This window comes from Coturnix japonica, chromosome 7 (genome assembly GCF_054131305.1).
Source record: "Coturnix japonica strain WE chromosome 7, WE-NBRP24, whole genome shotgun sequence".
Lineage (NCBI taxonomy): Eukaryota > Metazoa > Chordata > Aves > Galliformes > Phasianidae > Coturnix > Coturnix japonica.
This window is the reverse complement of record NC_140669.1, coordinates 14,499,441-14,521,087: the sequence shown is the minus strand read 5'-3', so window position 1 is coordinate 14,521,087 and position 21,647 is coordinate 14,499,441. Positions and strand designations below refer to the sequence as shown.

Genomic DNA, 21,647 nt, shown 5'->3' with positions numbered 1-21,647 from the left:
CTGAAAGAGCATCGCTCACTTCTAGCTGGGTCTTTGCACTACAGGTTTGATGATGTCAGTTTGGGAGCAGTGCAGTTCAGGGTATTAGTAGGTAGCTTATTGATCTAGGTCAAATATATTAAAACTTACTGGTGAGGACGGAAGGTTTGTTGTGTTGTAGTACAGCAGAGCGGGGCTGTATCAGCTGCTGGAAGTTAGTGGTGTGTTTAGTGATGCTTCTGCAAGGAGCAGGCTGTGCTGCTGTCCCACTGCAAGTGCTGCCAGTGGGGACCTGGCTGGGTGAGCAGCTGCATGTGATAACCGTTCATCAAGCTAAAGAGTCTTTAATTGCTCAGCTTAGTTTGGAATTCATTTCAATTTAATTGAGGCTCTAATATAAAATACATTTTCTTCCAATGTGGAGAAACAAAAATGAGATAAGAAGGAATAGCATGTATGTATTTGATGAATAGATGTAGGGGTGGTGTTTTGGGGACCGTAACCTTGAGGTCAGGGTGTTTGATTTTTGTGGTCTAAACTCACAAATCTTTCCTACTGAATGAATGGGGCAAGGACTGAAAAGTAGTTGCTGCTGGAAGTATTCTTGTTTTAGAGATTCCTAAGTGAATCTAAGGTCATAGGAAAGCACTTGTTCTCCCTCAGCATGGCATCTTAACGATCTTACTGATAGCTGCCTTTGGAACCAACATCACTTATGGTGAAATAGATTCAGACCTTTAGCTTACAGTCTGATCTGCCTAAAGACACGTGAAGCCCCACAGACATAAGTAACCGTGGGTGTCTGCTAAAAGCAGACAGGTTACAAGGCGATGTGAAGCATCAGAGTAGTGTAGTGATTTGCTTGTGTCTTAATTTGTTTGCTTCTTCTATATATTGACATCTAAGCAGAAACTCTTGAGCTGTCGTTGAAGTTTATACATTTAACTTAGTTTTTAGGAGCTTGGTATATATGTATATATATATATATATATACATATATACCAAGAGAAATCCTTCCTCCAATGAAACAAAACCCATTCACACTTGGAGATTTATTTTCAGTCAGGCAAATTCTCAGTTAATTTATTTTGGTTATCTTTCAGTGCAATTAAGCTCCCATCTGTTGAGTTCATTAGCACACTATATATTTTAAATACACAATCTTTTCATCATCTCACATAGTATATTTTATACATCAGCAATAATGCCAGGAGCTACACAGATGTCATAGGTTAAACCTATTTAACTTGTAAATTATCATACGAATTTAAATACAGCAGTGTATGTGAGTCTTCCAATATTGTTTCTAATTAAAATGTCAGCCCTTAACTGCATGGAGAGATTTTTCATGGCTCATTCAGATATTCAGCATTTTGGATAAAATACCTGGAAAAATCCACAGTACGTTATCAGTGTGTTAATGTATTCAAGACTGATACTGAAAGCTGGCGGTTTTTGCTAATAATGCCATTCAGTTAATGTATTACTCATTTATATTACTTCATGATTTCATTGCAGTTTGGGAAGCAGCGAGGCACAGCTCTTGAGCAGAGTCCCTGCACTGGCCTTATTCTGCAACTGATGTACTCCACACACGTGTTAGTATTGCAGTAGCTGTGTCTCGTCACACTTGATGCAGAAAACTCAAAGGCGGTGCTGTCTAATTCTCTCCTTGTGACTAGGATGACATTTTTCTATGTGCCGAATTAAACAGTCTGAAGGTAAAATGAAATCTGTGTAGGAAGAAGTTTCAAACTGCAGGCAGCAGTAGGGTGTCGTTTATGAGCAGCCTAGTGAATGTAAACTGTCTGGATGTGGGGAAAAAGCCAACAAGGTGCCCATGAAATACCTGTGAGACAAAATAGGTTATTGGCAGGGCGTTCAGTAGTGCTGGTGAGGAAAGCAGGTGTGATGTCTGTGTAAATGAAGTCAGATGTGAGGTTGATAAACAGCTGTAGAGCAGGAGACTTCAAGTGACAGCTACGTCTGTAAGGGGAAGAAGATGCTCATTCATAAAATACCTTCAGTATCTCGGTGTCGTTGGAATGATTTCCCATCAAGTCTGTATTAACTTTGACCACTTACAGACTCCAAAATTAGTGTAAATGGCATAATTAGGATCATTTACAATGACAGCAAAGTCAAGGCCAGGTCATGCTACCTTGTGCAAGAGGTGGAATGACAAACACTGACACGGGGTAACTTCTGTAGTCAAATGTTCACTGACAGCATTTAAGAGAGAAAAGGGAGACGAGTGTATCTGATACCACCTGAATCTGAACTTCTACACGACTTTCCTGAATATATGCCGCTTTTTATTTTGTTGGGATTCAATTCGAATCAAGAAGGTGGTGATGTGCTCCTAAGAAGTACGTGTGCATACATGTGTGTGAATGTATAAAATACTTGCATGTATTTGCGATGATCTCCGGCCTGAAGCTTTAGTGTGTGAGGAATGTTCGGCATCAACTGGAGGCTGTTTTGCCCAACACAAGCAGCACATGAGCTGCCTGGGATGTAGCTGCAGTCCGTAGCTTGCTGGGCAGGAGCAGAGCATGGAAGCAGTTCCTGTGCTGGCCAGCATTCTGCAGGCTTCCCTTGGTAGTGGAAACTCTTCGTCTTGCTTTCAGCAAGTGAATCCATTGCGTTCCTTTGCACGCGTTCTTCAGTTTTGCAAAAGGAGCAAAAGGAACGTTAAAGCCAAGAGATGAGTACTTTGCACCGGGCCTGATGTACACAGATGACATTTTAGCCTGTGAGCATTCTAGCAGTCACTGTTTCCAGATGCAGTGGAAGATTTCAACGTTTTTCAAGTAAATGTAGTCTAAAGCAAATGATCATCTCTGCTGCTGACCTCCTGAAATGTCATTCTCTCCTGTTTACGAGCACACGCACACTGTGGTTTCTGGCATGGGTCAGTGTTACATGTCAAAGTCAGATGAAATCTGTGTGAGGTGGATGTCAGGCTTTTAAGCTGGGACATTTATAGCACTGAGCATTTATAGATGCAATAGTAACTGTAAATAATTCTTACAGATCTTCTCATTTTGTGCCCGGAGTTCCTTTTATCAAAGGAGTTCTTCATGAAGGATTGGTAAACTCAAGCAACTCCTCCTTCTGCTCAAGCCATCTCACTTTTCTTGCAGCGAGGCAATGCTCTGTCCTGACCACGGTTGGCCAACTGTGGATAGAGCCAGTCCATCAGCAGGGTACCACAGAACTGTATGGGTTGGAAGGGACCTTTAGAGGTCAGCTAGTCTGACCCCCTGCCAAAACAGGCTGCCTAGGCCAGGTTGGTGTCTAGGTGGGTCTTGGACATGATAGCACCATGGTGTGATGGAGTTGTTTTAGAACGCAGTCACTTGTAGATCTTCCAGAAGAGTCTGGAATATTGGTGTTCACCTTAGTGTTTTGGCCTCTGCTCTGGGTAAAACCTACTGAAAAGGTGTTCTGTGTGAATACCGCTTTAACAATACACACCCAAAATGAATAATTCATCTAAGGGAAGACTGCCTTCATCCCTTAAGGAAACTGTATCAGGCTGCAGTTCTTTGGAGCATCCTCTGTCACTGGTGAACGTGACATTTACACCTGGTGAATTTTTGTGGGGTCAGCATAGAGATGTGTGAGTTACGGGTTGTCTTCTGGGCATCTGGAAAGCTTGGATTGTTTTAGGGGGATAAGGAAGTAAAGGAAAGCTACTTGGCTTTGATTTTGCTTTTTCCTTGTAGATGTTATGAAGTTTGCCAGTAATGTCTTCTAAAGTGACTCATAGAAAATAAATCTGTTTTATTTGAAATATGTGTTTTTACAATCGCAGGTTATTTGTGCTTGAAATTAAGGGATTGGGACCAGGGAATAAAACAGAGTTTATAGGAAAGAAGCATGCAGAGGATCATCACCCAGTGGTCCTTATGTTGCTTCAGTACATTCAGCTGCTACAGGGCAGCAATTTGTAGGCGAAAACAATGACTTGTTTTCTTAAAAGCAGATCAAGCAAACCAGATGTGTTCAGGCTTTCCTGGAGTCTGGTAGGAGCCCTCACTCAGGGGTATGTGCACCTTATTGGGTCAGATATATGGAAGCTTTAAGTGCGACTTCGCTGTCACTTTTCAAGGAGCAGCAGTATGAAAGGACCAATTAACATATAACCTAATCTCCCAGTCCTTTGCATGACCCTGCAGTTTGTGTTGTCCCTGACTCGCATTCCTTAAAGGTCACAGGACAGCGTGGAGCTTTCCACAGTTGTGGTGATAATGCCAGTGTGGCTGCGTATCTGAAAAGCATGGGATCTACTGCAGTTGTGTGCCTCAGATTTGCTGTACAACTGGGCGACTCTTCATTTGCCATCCTTAGTTATGTGCCAGTGTTGCTCCAGTGCTTGCAGGGCTTCTCCTGACCCTGTTGCTTCTGGGACATGTCTGTGCATTGAGGGAACCTGGGTGAGGGCATGATGGATTTTTCCTTTAACAAAATCCTATCCAAAGTTTTTCTGACCCTACAGATTGCCTTCCTGCTTTGAGATATGGATTGCATTGCATGTGTTTTTACTAAGGCTTGGCTTCACCATGGAGTTGCTTGACTAGTGCTTCTCAGAAATTCCAGACCTGCTTGGGGTGGTAGCTCTTAATTGCTGCCCTGTGAGTTAATGGCATAGAGAACCATCATGATTTTTGTTCCTAATAATTATAGGAGTTATTATAAACACAAATCATATCTTTTGATCAATCTGAATTTTTGTCTTACTGTATTCTAGCACTTAATTAGGGAGAATTAGCTGCAGGGTACCAAAGTCACTGAGCTAGAATCCAATTTATACGGTCCTTTCCTTCAGGAGGGTACAATCCTAACTCTCAGGTTTTGGATCATTTTCAATGTTGGTTAACGGGCTAGAATATCTCCGTTGTTATTGCTCTTATTAAATGACTTCTAGACATCTCATGTTTTGGCTTGCCTTGATCTGAAAATGAGCTTAAGTGTTTTAAAATTGTTTGAGAACAGTCGGGCTGTAATGAGGACTAATCACCTCAGGGCATGCGATGGAAGTCAGCGGGGTTCCCTCTTTGTGTGGCTCTTGGAGTACGGTGGGGCAGTTACTGGGAGGTGTTTGGTGGGATGGCTGGGGGATGTGCTGCTGTGGTTAGCACTTACCTGATTTGACGTTTTGGTTGTTGGTTCTTTTCCCCTTTGGAGTGAGGATCAGGCAGATTAAAACGAGGCTGACTTACAATTCTGGTATTTTATGTAAGCAGGATAGGAATAGTTCTTAGCTGATTCAGGCTGACCACAACTGTTGGTTATCAGTGAGGAGCTGATAGATTTGTTGCAACAGTGTGGGGGAAAAAAAAGTCCCGACTGTACAGAATTGTTCTCTTCACAAACTTCTTTGCTGCCTTGGCAACTTTACATGTCTGTCACTTGTGCTCTGAGACCGGCTTTTAAGAAAGCGGCCTATTGCTTGCCATCCTTGATTTAGAATCTGTTTCTGCTGCTTCCTCCTCTGGCTGATTTCCTACTGTCTTTCAGTACAAATGTGTCTGTCTGTGCACTGCCTCTTCTCCTTGATGGAGGTGCTTGATGCTCTCCTTATGCTCTGGTAGCGGTGGTTAGTGAAGCCACAGTCAGTGGTTCCTGGGATGGAAATTGGTCCGTGGCACCCTGTTGAATGCTTTGAAGAATAATTACAGATTTATTTTGTTCACTATTGGTCAATGATCTCCCTAACTATAGCACCCCTAGATCCTCTTTTGCTTCTTTTTCATTGCCCTGTAAAGGAATGAAAGGGCTGCCAGCACTGGAACCAGATGATCTTTCATCCCTTCCATCCCAAGCCATTCATTTACAATGCAAGACTGCTTCCAATGATACCTAAGGTGCTGTCACTTGCTGTTTTCATACTGTGATAGAGCTGTCATCTCTGAAGAGTCTGAGCACCTTACAGAAATATGTGCATTATGATTAGCAGCCATCCCTTGTGTTTCTATGTTGTTTCCCCAGGAGATTATTATTACATAGGCTTAGTTTTCCCATCAGCTCAGCTGGATGTGCCTTGTGTTTGTTTCCATTAGTGAAAGTGAGGTGGATAAGCTTATTTGTGCTTGAAATAGCTTATTTTCTGTGTTTTATGTTCAGCTTAGTATTTTTTGGTTGCTGGTTGTATTGGTCTTGCAGCACAGGCCCCCCAAAGCCCTTTATTTTTTCTGTAGGCAGGTTGGACTCACAGTGTTAGAGGAGTGGAGCAGTCAACCCAGCTGTCTGCCCCTGAGCTTTCAGAAGGCCTCTTTCACATATTCTGCCCATGCTGATGGCTTTGAAAGGTGCCCTCTGAAGGTAACATGGTGATGTTTAGAAAGCGATATAGAAAGAGCATTTGCTCCATCTGCCCACAGTGACTTGTGCATAAGAGGTATTAATTCTGTCATGTTTAGGACTAATTGGATTTTCTGAGGTTGCTGTTCCACGTGTAGGTGAAAGATGTGGTTGAAATACAGCGAATATGCCTTAACATAAAGTTACACCAGGATATAAAGGAGAAAAAGCTCAGTGTGTGAGATGTTATTCTGCACAGGGCCAGCAGCTCCTCTCACAACTTATTTCTAGATGTTACACAGCTTACCTTGAGTCAGTTTACCGTAATGAAGTTAAGAAAAAAATGTGTATTTACTTTGTGCCTGCATCCCAGAACTGAAATTGTAACTTAGGAAAATGATTCCTGTATTCCAAAACATAGCAGCTGCCCTCACAGCCTGAGAGCTGGTGTGTAAATAATGATTTCAGATGCTCCGGTGAGACCTGAGAATGCTGTCTGTGCTCAGTTGGATGTTTCGCATGCATTGTTTGTGTCCATCACACCTATGATTTAGATTTACTGTTGGGATTTTCCTATGAGTTTTCCTTATCCTGTCCTGTATGTAAATGAGGGGTGCCTTCCCGAGTCTCTGAGACAGCTGTGGGTTTTGCCATTAAGGTTTTGGGATCAAAATCTTTTCTATTGTACTTGCATTTGCATAGTATCCAATGTTATTTAGTCTGTGTGGACTTATTAAGTAATTGACCTGAATTTTTCCGGAATTGTTGTTTTTCTTGAGCACCTATAGATGGGTTTCTACAAAACAATGAGAAGCTAAGTAAAGTTATTCCAAGTATGCACTTGGAAGATCGTTTTTAGGTATAAGTCAAGCAAGGAAACATTGAAATTACAGCATGGAGTTTTACCTATGCCTCTGTAAATTTACCATAGTAAATGTATTTGCATTGCTGTAGCCTAATGTATTGCTCAATTCTTTTATATTCTGGTCTTTAATGAGATATGAATTCAATGTTTCCTCCCACAGAGACCCCCTCATTTCTGAATGCATAGCAGGATACGTGGTGCTCACAGAACAAGCAGCTGCTCAGTCGTTTGCTTTCTTCTCATTGCATAATGTATTCTCTTACTGTGCTCAGCTTAATCTTGCTTTGAAGGCAGAATGAATATATTTTGTTGAAAGAGGTTAGAGAGCCCCTCGTTAATAGCTCCTACTGCTCTCGTCATGCCTTATACCTCCATAGGTCATCACTCTGTTGTAGAGATAAGGAAGTGGAGATACAGGGAAAGGGAAGATGATTTGCTGAGATCACAGATGTGACCAAGAGCGTTGGCAGAGCTGAGAAAAGGAGCCAAATCCACCAGTCTCTCACAGCTCTGTTCCAGCATCATGGTTATAGCCATTGTTTCTCTTTGGTCATCCTGCTGCGCTTGCCTTTTCTTGATGCCAGCTCTATCCGTGCTCCCCCATTCCTCTTATGATTCTCCATCCAAGTGTATCAGTTAGAAACATGCTGGTTGTGCATTCTGATCCAGGAGTAGGTCCCAGGGCAGGCAGAAGCACTCATCTGCCCCACTTGCTAAGTAACTGATGTGGGCATCCCTCTCTCATCTTGTTAATGCCACTCCCTTCCTTCAGGAACTGTGTTGGCTGTGGGAGCAAGAACACTGTAAAGTGATTAACATTGCTTATTCTGACAAGTACTTCCACTGGTCCCCAGGGAAATGATATGGATACTGTATTCTTGTCTTATGGTTGGAGAACTGATGTCTGGGAGTAAGACCAGAACTTGTGTTTGGTCTGGATGTCCACTGAGCTCTTTAAGAGCTGTAGAATTGCGGGTGATCTCTGGGTGGATCAAGGATAGGTCTCTGTTTTGCAATATATTGTTGAACTGCTCAAGTGGTCGTGACTTTCTTTTCCTGACTCCACTCATTTCGACCATTGTAAAAATGGACCGATGGTGTTATAAACTATATATATTGTACCTGTATATAATTCCAATAGGTGAGGCAGGCAAATTATGATGAGCCAGGTACTTGTCCCAGACTTTTGTATGTATGGATGCAACTTCTTGTATTCTCCCAGGGCTTTTTGTGTACAGGGTTTTAAGGATTTTTAAACATCAGTCTGGAAACACCAGGAATACTACAGTATATTCATGGAGGCCTTTGCCATTTAAGCTAGTAGAGTAACTGATAGCAACAGCAGGTTATCTTCTGTAAAATAACACTAGCATAGTGCCAGTGACAAGAAGGGGGGAGCACAAAGAGATGCCTTGCAGATGTTTGCAGGGAGCAGAGCAGTGATGAAAGCCAGGAATTTCTCCAAGGAACTTAAGGACTTATATAATATAATAATAATTTAAATAGCAACATATTTGCCTTTTCTATTTGTTTTCAAGGTGAAATTATATGAGATGGGCTGAGCCTGTTAGCAAGTGGATGCTGCAAACAGAAGGGCCTGCTCCCACACTGTGCTTTGAACTGCTTCTGACAGAGGCCTTGTGGTAAATCAAATCAGCAAGTTAACCTGGAAAGAAATGAATAAATGAAAGAAACAAACCAGAAGCCACAACAGTTGATGAACTTTATAAATGTCTGTTTGTATGAGCACAGGGTTGGTGCAAAAGATGGGGCCAGAACGTCAGAGTTAGGAGGAGGGAGAAGTGCCCCTGTCAGTGACAGTTAGCTGGCAGATTGACTCAGCTGTGCCACACAACTGCTGTTAAAAATAAATAAATCTATACATATGTGTATATATATTCATTATCTGAAATATTGTTATAAAAAATCAGCTTCAGGCATGCTTGTAATATGTAGCATTTTACAAGATGTTAATGAGTTTGCTACACTGGTAACATCCCTGTGGGTTTTAGAATGCAACCGTGGCTTTGTTAACAGTATTGAAAGCTTTCTTATAGGTGTGCTTGCTATTAGACTGTGGTTTTGCTGGTGATGATCTAGTTCTGAATTTAGGGTAAGCAAGGTGGCAGGGATTTTCACACACGGATAATTTTATGCACAATAAGTAGATTTTCTGGGAGTAATCCTGTTGGTTGTAATAGGACTATTCACAGCTCAGTATGAGTGGAAGTCTGTGTAGGATCAGGCCCTGTGCTGCTGGCATGCAGTCAGCACCATGCAGCAACATGCAGAAACAACCCTGCAACAAGTCCTAAGAGTGATTGTGCTGTATGGTCTGGTTTAGAATGTGTTAATTTTCAGATCCATGAACCTTTTCACAGCTCGTCATGTTTGATTGCTTTTTTTCTGTTCTGCCAGTCGACACATTTTAATTCATTCTTATCAATGCATGGATGTTAATTTCAAAGTCTTTCTTTTAGCTTAGTCTTATTTTCTGAGCAGGGAGAAGCGATAGCATCACTTGATGTTCTTTATTTAGAACCATTAATGAAGGTATTATTTTTCACTTTCCAGGCTTTGGCTGTATGTTCAAAATGGAACTTCTGACATTGTGGAAACCAGCTGCGTTTCCTTTTCTATTAGACTGTATCAATATTTTAATAGCACAATAAGTATCTTTTCTGATGTGAAAATCCATGACATGTTTCACAGACTGAATGGGTTCACTTGAATTCTGTACCCGATATTCATTTGAGCTCAGAGTTTAGCATGAGTCATTGTAGTGTGGCCATAGAGATGAGCCCTTAGAGACAATAACATGCTCGGGCATTCCCATGTATTGCTTTTTTTCTGAAGTTTCTTTACCTTCTGCACTGACAGCCTTTCTGCAGTTTGTTGCTTAAAGTCGTTCTAACAAGGGCTGCGGGATATTGATAAAATAGCAGACCTTTAAGTGAACCCAGTTAGTATCTCTGGGTGCTTGCTGATCTTTAAATAATGCTTTACTGCTTGCTTAAGCAAAGGAGAGAGAGGGCAGGATAACTGCTTACCACTTCGGTCAGGGTGGATAGAAAGTGCTGCATCTCATGTTGTGTTCTGCTGGCTGTTGAGTTCTGTCCCTTCCCTCCAGGGTGTCTTCAGCTTTAATACATAGCAGCCACTATCCCAAGTAGATGTTTTTAGATATTAATGTGTCCCTATTTTTTCTTCTAATTTTCTATTCTGAGTTTGAAAGCCCCTCACGCTTTTTTTCTTATGATGATTTTGTTAGAATCATAGAGTGGCCAGGATTGAAAAGGACCACAATGATCATCTAGTTTCAACCCCCTGCTATGCATAAGGTCATCAACCACCAGACCAGGCTGCCCAGAGCCACGGGCAGCTGTTTGTTTCATGGGGAATATTGTGTTTCCCACTCAGCTCTCCAACTCGCTGCACCGTGATCTTTGGAAGAACTGCTGTTGGGGAACTGAAGTGAGCAGCTGTTGAGAAGTGCCGTGGGGCTTGGCTCAGCAGCGCTGTTTGAAGTGAAGCAGCGTGATTCCCTGGCGGGAGATGCTCTGCAAGCAGCTGCTGAGCATTGTGTGAAGGGAGAAGGGGCTGAGATATCTGATGAGCCCACTTCCACACAGTCTCTTCCCCTCTTTCTTTTCCCCAAATGTGTGCCTGTAGATGTCTCTTGTGAAATGCTTTGCACAAAGCAAAGGTGTGGAGAAGCTCTACTTTTCTTGATGGCTTTTTTTCCCTTCTGTATAGTCAAAGAATATGCCAAAATCATACGGTTGTTTGGTGGAGCTTGATAATGTTCTGGAATTCCATGGAAAATATCTCTGCAATAAGGATAACGGTGCTTTATGCCAAGAAAAATACTTGTGTATGTTCATGTTGGGTTTGTGTTATTTTAACTTCAGTCACGATAATCTCAAAATAAGTTGATCTTTATCTCACAGATGCATCTTGCACTTAAAATATTTATTTAATCTTTACGGGCTTAGTAAAGTGAGCTTGTTTGAATGCTTTTAACTTACATTTTCTTTATCACGCTGTCATTCTTCCAAGAATGCATCTCTCCTCCTCTTCTTCGATTTAAGCAAAAGGATTCTTTTTGTGTGAGCCAAAAGGTGCTGACAAATTACTCTTGTTTTACTGAGATGGCTGCAATTGGGATAATTCTCATTTGGATTAATAGCTTATTTTTATTTACGTTCCTTCATTTTAAAGCAGTACCTTGGTTTCAGATGGTTTACGGTGTTTTATCACTTAGAATATGCAGCCTGAGCAGCCTAGCAGTATGATTTCTCATTATTTTTCCATGAAAAGCCAGATGTTTGAAAGCCTGATTTAATAAGCTGTACGCTCACAGTAGCAGCATCCGATATGACTCAAGATCATGACTTGAAAACAGCAGAGCGCTTTCATTTGCATGACTCCTAAGTCTGCCAGGCAGGGTGAGAAAAAAGTTTCCATATCGTTGCCAATTCAGAGAACTAATAAGTCCAATAAATGCCACCTAGTGCTGGACTGTCTTCTGGGCAGCTGTTCTCCCTTGCTGACTCTCCTGTCATTCTGCATGTCATGAGCCTGCCCACCTCTCTTGGTGAAAGTAGCAGCTCTTTTGTATTAAACACTTGGGTCTCTCTCTGTTTTCATTCGTCTGCCTACCTTCCTGCCAGGAAATTGCTTTCATCCAGGATTTCCTCAATTCATACCTCATTTCAGAGTGGTAGGGTGGAATCCTCTGAGTTCTTGTGTTCTGGTACCTGCCCATATCATTCCTCTATAGAATCTGCATTGAGCTTGTGCTGCTGTCTTACTGTGGAATGGAAGAAAAGGCATAGCGAATGGTGATCTGTGTAAGACATATCCTGAATGTGAATAAACTTGGGTTGAAGTCTGAAAAGATTAAATGTATCTGCTTGTTTTCCTTGGAGTCTGCTTTCCGTGCTGTATTTTTAACGTGTCCTACCTAAGAAACCTTAATTCCTTTGTTCCAACCTTTATCAAACAATGATTCCATGGGGGACAGGTTGTTCAGAACTTCAGTTACTTGCCTCATTTCTTAACACAGGATCCTCCGCACTGCTAAGATGACAAATTCACCCTCTTCTTTTAGGATCACTAAGGTCTACTGTTGCAGGATCTCTCTGGGAGACCTACATTCTAGGGGAAATAAAACCACAACAAAACAGCTTTTTGTGCTGTGCTAGGTTTTCAGTTGTATTTTAACTGAGAAACTATTGATATGCCTTCCCAGTTACCTCTCCCAAATACTTCATGGATTATATATAAAGTTATAAAGACTGTGAAGTAGATTAACTGGGAGTAAGCTTGTCAGACCATCATGATTGTAAGCATCTTCATCATAGATAGAAATTTAGAACCTCTCGTCATAGGGAATAGAGACAAATGCTATTCCGCTTCTGTGTTGGATGACGTGAGTTTGCTACTAGAAGGTGTTAAATTGGATTTTTATTTATTTATTTTTAAAGAAACGGAGTGAGTGAATTTCACTTTCAGAGGGTTGGGAAATAATCGTTTTTTGAAACAAATTATCATGTAGCAGAACTTGCCAGTCTTTTTCAGCTGGTTCTGCCTGTGACATGCATTCCTACCCATTGCAGGATCTCACCTGAATGAAGAAAGATTGCTATTTATTGTGAACTCGCTGTAGTTTGGTATGAATACAGCTTTGCAAAGGTTTAAGATGCATTGAGAGCTTTGGAAAGTGACCACACCAAAGAAAGTAATTGAAATATGTGATGTGTGTTTGTTCGATGCAGTGGTTTAGCAAAATGGCAGGCTGTTAGCTGGCAGTTGGTATGGGTATATGGCTTTGCAGGGTGATGGCTTGGGCAGCTCCAGGCAGACTTGATTGCTTTGATTATGAGTTGTTGGCTGGAGCTGTATGGAGGGAAGCGTAACCTCACTCTTGAAGTTAGGATGGGAATGGAGCATTTGGGGGACAGAAGCCAGTGCTGAGGTGAGGCTGCGCAGAGCAGAGCGAGCCAACCCCCTTCCCTCACCCAGTGGCAGTGCTGGGCTGGGTGCCCCCAGATGTCCACTGTGTGCTTGTTGGGCCTGCTCTGTGCTGCTGCTTCCAGCCACAAAAGCCTGCTGCCCTGTAGTAAAAAGCAGTTGGTAAAGTCATGACACTTGTTGGAGTTCTGTATCTCTGCGTATCGTGAATCACGGTAATGATATTGCTATTCTTGACTGGAATAAATGTTTCCTGACTAATGAGCCAGCTTAGTGGGTGTGGAAATGAATGTCTTTTTCATAAACAAACTCTGCTTCCCTGTGTCCTTCTGTGGCATGCATGTTGTGACAGAAAGTTGCCTTTTCCTCTTACTTTGTGTTGTTAAGATGTTTCACCTTCTCTAGTATGGTTTGGGGTAGTGGTGATGAAAGAGCTATTAAAGAATAAGGAAATATAAACCTTGTGTTCAAAAGTGTTCATTTGTGCCCACATGCATGTGTGTGAAATGAGAGTGTTTGGCGTTGAACTACGGCGTCCAGTTTTTCCTTTCTGTTTGGATATCAGTTTTAGGAGCAGAGCGCGTGCGTGAGTGTTGAATGCTGACTGAGTTCTTATCATATGTTCTTAAGTTAAAACTTTAAGCAAGAGCACCAATTGTAGATGTTTACTATTAAAACTTTCTTTGTAGGTTTTTGCACTTAAGAATGAACATTGAAGACAAGCTGGGAGGATTATTTCTTAAATGTGGTGGCATAGACCAGATGCAGTCATCCAGGGCTATGGTAGGGATGGGTGCAGTATCTGACCAGTCCGGAGTGTCGGGAGAACGGCAAGAGGCGGTGCTTCAAGATCGGACTATGGCGCACCAGGAAATTCTTGCACCAGACGAAGTGTTACAGGAAAGTGAACTTCGACAGCAAGAGATGATTTCACATGATGAACTCATGGTCCATGAGGAGACGGTAAAAAATGATGATGACATGGATACGCAAGATAGACTTCCTCAAGGGCTGCAGTATGCTGTTAATGTCCCTGTAAGCAATTTATTTGTGAAATATTGGAGAATTTACTAGGGAACTTGATCTGGTAGTCTTATCCTACTCTGGCAAGAATCTATTAATTGCTTGTTTGGATTTTGATTATCAAAATATTTATGAATAGATGCTGTTTACAAAAACGTTGTTTGCCTCTGTCCGTGGACAGTTTTTCCCAATTAAGTGTCATCTTCAAGTATCTGTTTTATAAATATTTTATAATCATGCTGTTACCGTAGAATTAGCGAGTTAAAATGTGCTTTTCTTAATATATTTAATGTTCCAGAGTAACGATAGGCTAGAATAAATAGCATTACGAAAAGGTGCATACTGTTTATGCTGTTGGTAGTACTGTTTAGTTTCTTTTGATATAGGAAGCATTTTCTTATATGTTTTCCAAGCATGTGGACGCTTAGCAATTGCATTCACACTGCAGGTTGGACTGTGACACTTCATACATGACCATAAATATGCCCCTCCTCGATATCTAACAGAAGCCGTACCTCATCATTCCCAGAGCGAATACAGATGACTTCCTTTTGAAAGCAGAGCATCTGTCTGTAAAGCAGCACATCATCACTGTTACCCGTCAAACATAAGGGATAATTGCAAGGACCTTAAAAGTAGATAGCCTTATATACGAAGAATAATCCTTAGAAAGGTAGCGTTGTTAAAACACTACTCTGTTAGCTGGAGATCAGGCAGCTCAGCTGTTAGAAAAACGTGAGAGTATCTCGCTCTTCATTAAAGTTTACCCCGAGAAATGCTTTTTGGAAAACAGAACCAAAAAAACAACACCAAACCCTTTGTATGCAATATTTTTGTTTTCTTTATGTCTTAAATATATAATAAACTATTCAGTTAAATCTTGCATTGACAGTACGCAGACTTAAGTAAAATAGGTGTGAAAAGCTGAATGGTTTTACAGATGGAAGTGATTTTAACATAAAGATTGATCTCAAAATCACCGCAGATCAGGAGGAAAAAAAGACTTTGGGAGATGAATGAAAGGATACATCAAAATGTCACTGTAAAAATTAACTATGCCCTTTTTACTTAGATATTTATTATTCCTTTCACTTAAATTTCTGAAAGAATGAAGCCACAAGATAATTCCCTTTAGAAAAAGGTTTTCTGTTTCAGCAGTTTGTCATCTTCTAAAATTGAAAAATTGCTTTTCTGTAGTGAGAACCTTACCTGAAACTGGCACTTGGTATCTTAACAGATCAGTGTAAAGCAAGAAATTACCTTTACTGATGCATCTGAACAACAGAAACGAGACAAAAAACAAATACGAGAGCCAGTAGATTTGCAGAAAAAGAAGAAAAGAAAACAGCGTTCACCAGCAAAAGTAAGACATTGATTTGGCAAAACCAAGATTAAAAGAACCTAAAGATTTGGTTTACTATGACTAATTTCATTAGCATTTGAAGTAGTTAGGCTGGAAATTGTTTGTTTGCTCAGTAAAGATGCAGGTCTGAAGTCTACTAGAGACCCCAAACAAAACCTGATATGTCAGTGTTTTTCTTTGAACTCTTTTTAGCCACGTGAACCCTTGACGTATTTTAACATCTGTCTCTCCAGGGAGTTCTCTCCAAATATTTTTTTTTAAATTACGAGTCAGTAACTTTGTAGACAACCTATAAATCGTTACTCTTTGTCAGTCTAACACTAGTTGTGCTTTTCTTTGAGCCTGATAATTTCATATGCTTTACGCATAGTGAAAAGATTTTAAAAAGAAATCTAAAATGGTAGTTTGGAAAACTCTAAAAAGTTGACTAATCTACAAAAAATAATCTACCATAGGCGATATTTCTGTGGTCATAATCATTTTCATATATGTATTTATTTATATCGAAAAGATTCTTATGAGAGCTGCTGGTTTGTTACTTCAGAAATTGTTTTGTAGATCCATTCATGAAGAGTATGTGTCCCTGTATGTCTGAAAATACAGGTTTTCTTCTGAGAGCCACTTCAGATAAAAACAGTCATTTCACCTCATGAGGTAGCAGCGTTAGACCTTCTAGTAACTCTCCAAATCACTCTTCGTATTTAAAGTAGAATCTCTGCTAGATGCTCTGAAAGGCAAAAATGAGGTCACACAGAAGCATTAAATAAGCCTACTCTGAGATTAACCTAGGCTGTGTACCCATAGAAGGAAAACTCAACCTAGCGCCAAGAAAAATTCATGCTGGGGACCCACGAGTCCTCTTCAAAGCACCATCGAATGTGGTGATGTTTGTAGTATACTCGTAAAGTTGACAGATTGTTTCAGATTGGGTGTGGAAGCGAGTTCCAAATCCTTTGCATCAGGATGTTTGTCCCTTTGGTAGAAAAAGGAGATCTAGGTTGAATGCCCTCCAAAGATCACTTCCATGGAAACACTGCAAGGTAGAAGAGGCATGTGTCCCTCTTTCTACAGGCACGTACTTGCATGCTTCCTTTTTATCTTCCAATCTGTCAATGTCATTCTTTTGGGATAACAAAAGATTGAAAAATGATCAGGAGAATTGCTAAAAAGTTTTTTTTGTTGTTGTTGTTTTTTTTTTCTTGTTTTTGTTTTGTTTTGTTTTGTTTTTCAATCTCTCTTCCCTTTTTTTTTTTAAGCTTGTCAAAGTAGAATGGCAGAAAGAAGCTAAAGGACTGATGTAGGTGAGAATCTACCCCAGCTGAAGTTAGCATTCCCAGAGTAATGGATTGATTTTTTTCTATCCAAACAGCAGCTGGGACTTTTACAAATGGAAGTCAATTAATACATGGAAACAGTTTACATTGTATATCAGTGTAGTCATCATATGCATAAAAAGTCAGTTGCTTTATGAATCCTGTCTTCTTGTCCATGCACACACATGCATGCACACATACACACATACACATGCATACGGACATTTACACATTTTTGTTACTTTTATTATGAAAACAGCACTGGCAAAGATAACGTACTTGATTTAATGAATGGATGCAGTAGAAAAGCCCAGGGTTAGCGAAACTGTGAAATTAAGTGTATTTTCTGCATGATTATTTAAAATCTTTCAATATGCAAAAAGAAATCCTAAGAGGTATTTAAATTTACTCCGATTTAATCAGTCAGCCTTTCATTAGTTGAGCGCTGTTGCAGAGCAGAGTTTTTCTATCTGTCTGTATTAGAGGCTTGCTGGAGCCGTAACATCCCACTCCTCCACACGTATGAATGTGCTTGTCCTTCAGAGTGAATGCACAAGAATTTGTTAGCTTTGCCTTTTGCTGAATTCGGATGCAGCAAAACTAAAAATTGCTTTAAGTAGAACCTACAGCATTTGCTACTGTTGCAGAGAGATTATTTCACTTGTTCTGACTCCCTTGATCATCATTATCATTATCATAAAACCTTAAACGTCATAACTAATCAAAATGTAGATGTCTTTCCCCAGCAGACTTTTATTTTATTTTATTTTTTAATAACAAGGGACTAAACTCTTTTACTGAAGGTTTCTTTATAGTTCTATTTCCAGTTAAATAAGCCTTTTGGAAACGTAATGTATCTACTGGTTGTCTTCAGCTCTTGCCAGAGATAGTAGAGGGTTTGGGTTTGGGTTTTTGTTTTTTTTTTTTCCTATTCTTTTTGACAAATTAAGAGAAAAACCTATAATGAGCTTTATCAAATGAGATAGATATGGTGGAAATATTTTTTATTCCAGTTCATTTTTCCAACCTTAAATGAAAATAGCTGCTTTGACTCCAAAGCAATCGAGTGTGGAAAACTGAATTTGTCAAAGATGTTCTAACGTGTATATCGAGTGAGCCATATTTTACTGAGTGAAAAACTTGGCTGAAGGATAATACTATTGTCTTGGTTGTTTGGCTTTGGGGGTTTGGTTTTTAAAATACAATGTTGTCTCCGAGATCGCAGTTGTTATGCAGATATAGGCAATTTGTATGTCTATCCTACGTAATTTATATGTCTCTTTGCAAATTGCAATCGTGATTTAAAAAAAAAAAAAAAAGAATATAAATTTTTGCTTTAAAACATGATCATCCATGGTTCAGTGCCCAGAGGTGGTTTGGTTACTTTGCATCCTTTCCAACGGACGGGCAAAGTAAACAGTAGCATCTAAAATGACTCAACTGTGCATAGGGAAACTCTTAAGGTGATTTTCCATGAGCTGCTTTTGCCTCCGTCCTGTCTTAATGTACAATGAGACACCAGTTGGATTGGACTGCAATTGGGAATGTAAGCTGAAAGCCTGTCACGTAGCTTTATAGCAATTAGTATTGTTTTACCTGAAAAAAATCAGCATTTTCTGCATCAAAAAAAAAAATTAATGTTTTTTATTTTATTTTTTTTTGTAGTTAATAAGACAACTTTAGAGGGTAGTGTGAGAACAAATTTTACTCTTTTTAAAATAGATCCTTACAATAAATGAGGATGGATCACTTGGTCTGAAAACCCACAAATCTCATGTTTGTGAGCATTGCAATGCTGCCTTTAGAACCAACTACCATTTACAGAGACATGTCTTCATTCATACAGGTACTGCTTGACTTCAAATTTGTTTTTTTCTACTATATAAAGACTTGTTTACTTATGTTAAAAATGTTTTCAGCTCTATGCGAATTTCACATTTAAGACTGTAGCTAACTTGGCATCTAAGCTTAGAGATTCCATGCACCAAAGTGTCAAAAGAATGCCAGGGGGAAAGAAAAAACAGCAAATGTTTAATAAACTGAAGACCTAACTGTTTACAAGGTTTCTTTTCTTTCTTTATCAGAAAGTAATGGGTTGACTTGTAGCCTAAGTGCCAAAATTGACCCCTTTGTAAAATGTGTTCCGGCTGCTTATTTGCCTGATGAGGTATCTCTCTGGTTCGGAGAAGTGAAAAAGGTACTTACCATTATAATAGCTTGCCAGTACCCTGAATGCAGTCTTATGCCAGCATCACGATTGATCTTGTTCATGAGGAAATTAAAGCCATTTCAGATCACTCTTCCATGCTAGACTTAATGTGAATCTTAGGATCATGGAAAGCATTCTGGAGTTCACATACGTAGTAAGGCTAATGTTTTTTTTTGGTACTAGAGTATTTTTGGAATTTGCTCAGATGCTGGTTTATTTTTTTTAATAGAGATTTTAATATTCCTCAAAAAATAGTTATCAGAAACAACAGTGTGTAGTTATTAACTTATGGATGTGGAATTATATTGTTCAAGGTGAAAAACCATTTCAGTGCAGTCAGTGCGACATGCGTTTCATACAGAAGTACCTGCTACAGAGGCATGAGAAGATTCATACTGGTGAGTATAGTGCCTTGAGTATCTTTACTGGCGTGCTTAAAAACTGTTTCCCCACTCAGGCAAGGTTTCTCCTAAGAAGTATGCAGCCTAAAGCCCTCGTTATAGTTTGGTTTGACTTAACGAATGTTATAAAACATTAGAAAATAAATTAGCTTTGTGCTTTTGACTTGCTCCACTTTTCTTTGGCTGTAAAGTGAGTATAAACTCTGATAGGCAATTCCGAAAGTCTATAAATAATCCCAGAGTGATAAATCTTGGAATTTGTGCTTTCATAAAAGTCAAGGTTTGGTAAGAAGTTGTTTCTTTTGTTGTATCAAGTTAATTTGGATTTCCAAATCACTTTTTAGTAGATTATTTTTTTTCCTTTAAATTTTCGTTTGGAACTCAGTGGATAAGTGCCAGGACTAAAATGGCCAAAATGCCCAACCCCAAAGGTATTAGAGTCAGCTTTGCTTTTAGCATTTTTTTTTTTCCCTTTTAATTCTTTTTTGAAAGGTTTAATTCAGAACTGTTCTAAAAATAAGAGCCTTAGTTTAAAAATACACAATGTAGGTCAAACAAGGCCCAGAGTTTTAAGCCAAAGAGAGTTAAAGTTTATACACTTCTTATTATTATTTTTTTTAATTATTATTATTTTGTTGCACTGCACAAAACCACATTCTTTAACAGGTTTGGCTTCGTTGGGTTTTTGGCATTTTGGTGCATGGCCTTTCAATCCCTCTTTAAATATTTTGTAATATGGTCCCTTTGGACTAGATGCCAACTTCTCAGCCTCTTTTACAGAAAAGCAGAGCTGGTGAATGCGCACAGTGTTTCTTGGCTGTAGCATTTAAGTGGATATGAAAGCTACTAACACGCAGTGCAGTGTGTGCATGTGTGTGAGTTGAGAGGGAGAAAATTCTCTGCAAAATGAATTTTCAGAGCAGTGTACAGGGAGTTACATGCACAAATGCCCTGTTGTTTATGGGATTTTTGTATCCTAAGGTGCCACGAGTACGGACCAAGTAGGTTTCCTTCAGCCAGTCAGCCACAGAAGAGTCCTCCATTCTTCTGTCTGGTGTCTTTGTTCTGTTCATAGTCTTTCCTCTGGCTCTAAATTGGTGAACCATGCTGCCTTCACTTTGTGTAGATATTATTCTTGAAAAAGAATGCTCATTCATTCTCATTTGTCTGTCTATTTGCCTCCCACCCCAAAAGAAAAGACGGCGTAGGGTCTTTTTTTCCCCCACATTTTTCAGATTTTTTTTTTCATGATGATTATTCCCTGTACGTGGCTTTGAAAATGCAAGTCTGGGCAATGTAGTTAATTAACGCTTGACTGCAGATATTTTGTAACTGAATTTGATTATCTTTTGAAATTCAGTTTCTAGCTCTAATGACAGTTTTGCTGCCTTGACTGTAAGCTTTGGAGGGAGGGTTGGGCATGGTGGTGGGGCGGTTGGTTTTTTGTCTAGCTCTCGCATACACCATTTTTTTGCTTAGCAGAGAGAAAGCAGCCATTTAACAAATTAACTATATCGTTATCTTAATCTTTAGATAACTGTTTTTCTCTTTTCCTCAGCATCTTGAGGTATAGTTTGGGAAAATTAAAAATGATGGTTGTGTCTGAATGGCTGAATTGTGGGTGTTTTCCTAGATGACAAGTAGTAAATGCTTAGGAGAAATCACTAAAGACCCAGCTTCCAGGAGGGTCACTTTCATTTTATTGAGCTAGTTTCCAGTAGGCAATCATCTCACATTTTTAGTGTTAGCTACTGGATGTCACAGGACTTGTATAAATAAAAATAACCAACAACACCGATTTGTTATTTTTTTTCTTTTTAGTAACTCCCCCCCCCTCTCTCATCACCCCCTCCCTCCCAATTAAAAGAAAGGGGGGAGAAAAAGGGGGGGGGAGGGTCTTTTTCAGTTTCATTTAGTTAGTAAATATTTGCCCAGTGTTGTGTTTGAGGGCTTGGCCCAGTCGTAGCATGGCTAATTGTCATTCTGCATACCCATCTGTGTTTTCACTCCTGTATGACAATATTCACAGTGGGGCCATAGCTGTTTGTGTGGTGTTACTGTGTTGTGCAGAGCTGCATAACTGAACCCATCCAGGAAAGCAGAAAAGGGGCATTTTCAGTTAGTTGATGTGACAGTGAGGCGAGTGGTAGGCCTGTATTTTTGTTTTGGTGGAGGTAAAGGAAAGCTCTCTTTGTAATACTCATAAGTA

At 39.9% G+C, this 21,647-nt stretch overlaps 1 protein-coding gene across 14 annotated transcripts in view; it reads left to right on the top strand.

The window, feature by feature from the left end:
- The window catches only part of ZNF148 (zinc finger protein 148), a 34,402-nt gene that overhangs the window by 2,350 nt on the left and 10,405 nt on the right, over positions 1 to 21,647 (top strand). For 3 of the 14 annotated variants that reach the window (XM_085552371.1, XM_085552377.1, XM_085552369.1), the window contains exons 2-6: positions 13,819 to 14,164; positions 15,390 to 15,515; positions 18,551 to 18,674; positions 18,913 to 19,025; positions 19,352 to 19,435. In XM_085552371.1, coding sequence (XP_085408497.1) covers positions 13,835 to 14,164; positions 15,390 to 15,515; positions 18,551 to 18,674; positions 18,913 to 19,025; positions 19,352 to 19,435 — 777 coding nt within the window. In that variant the 5' untranslated portion in view covers positions 13,819 to 13,834. Of the gene's footprint in view, positions 1 to 13,818; positions 14,165 to 15,389; positions 15,516 to 18,550; positions 18,675 to 18,912; positions 19,026 to 19,351; positions 19,436 to 21,647 lie in introns of those variants that run through there. The other 11 variants (XM_015868717.3, XM_015868715.3, XM_085552376.1 and 8 more) reach the window with 9 other exon arrangements.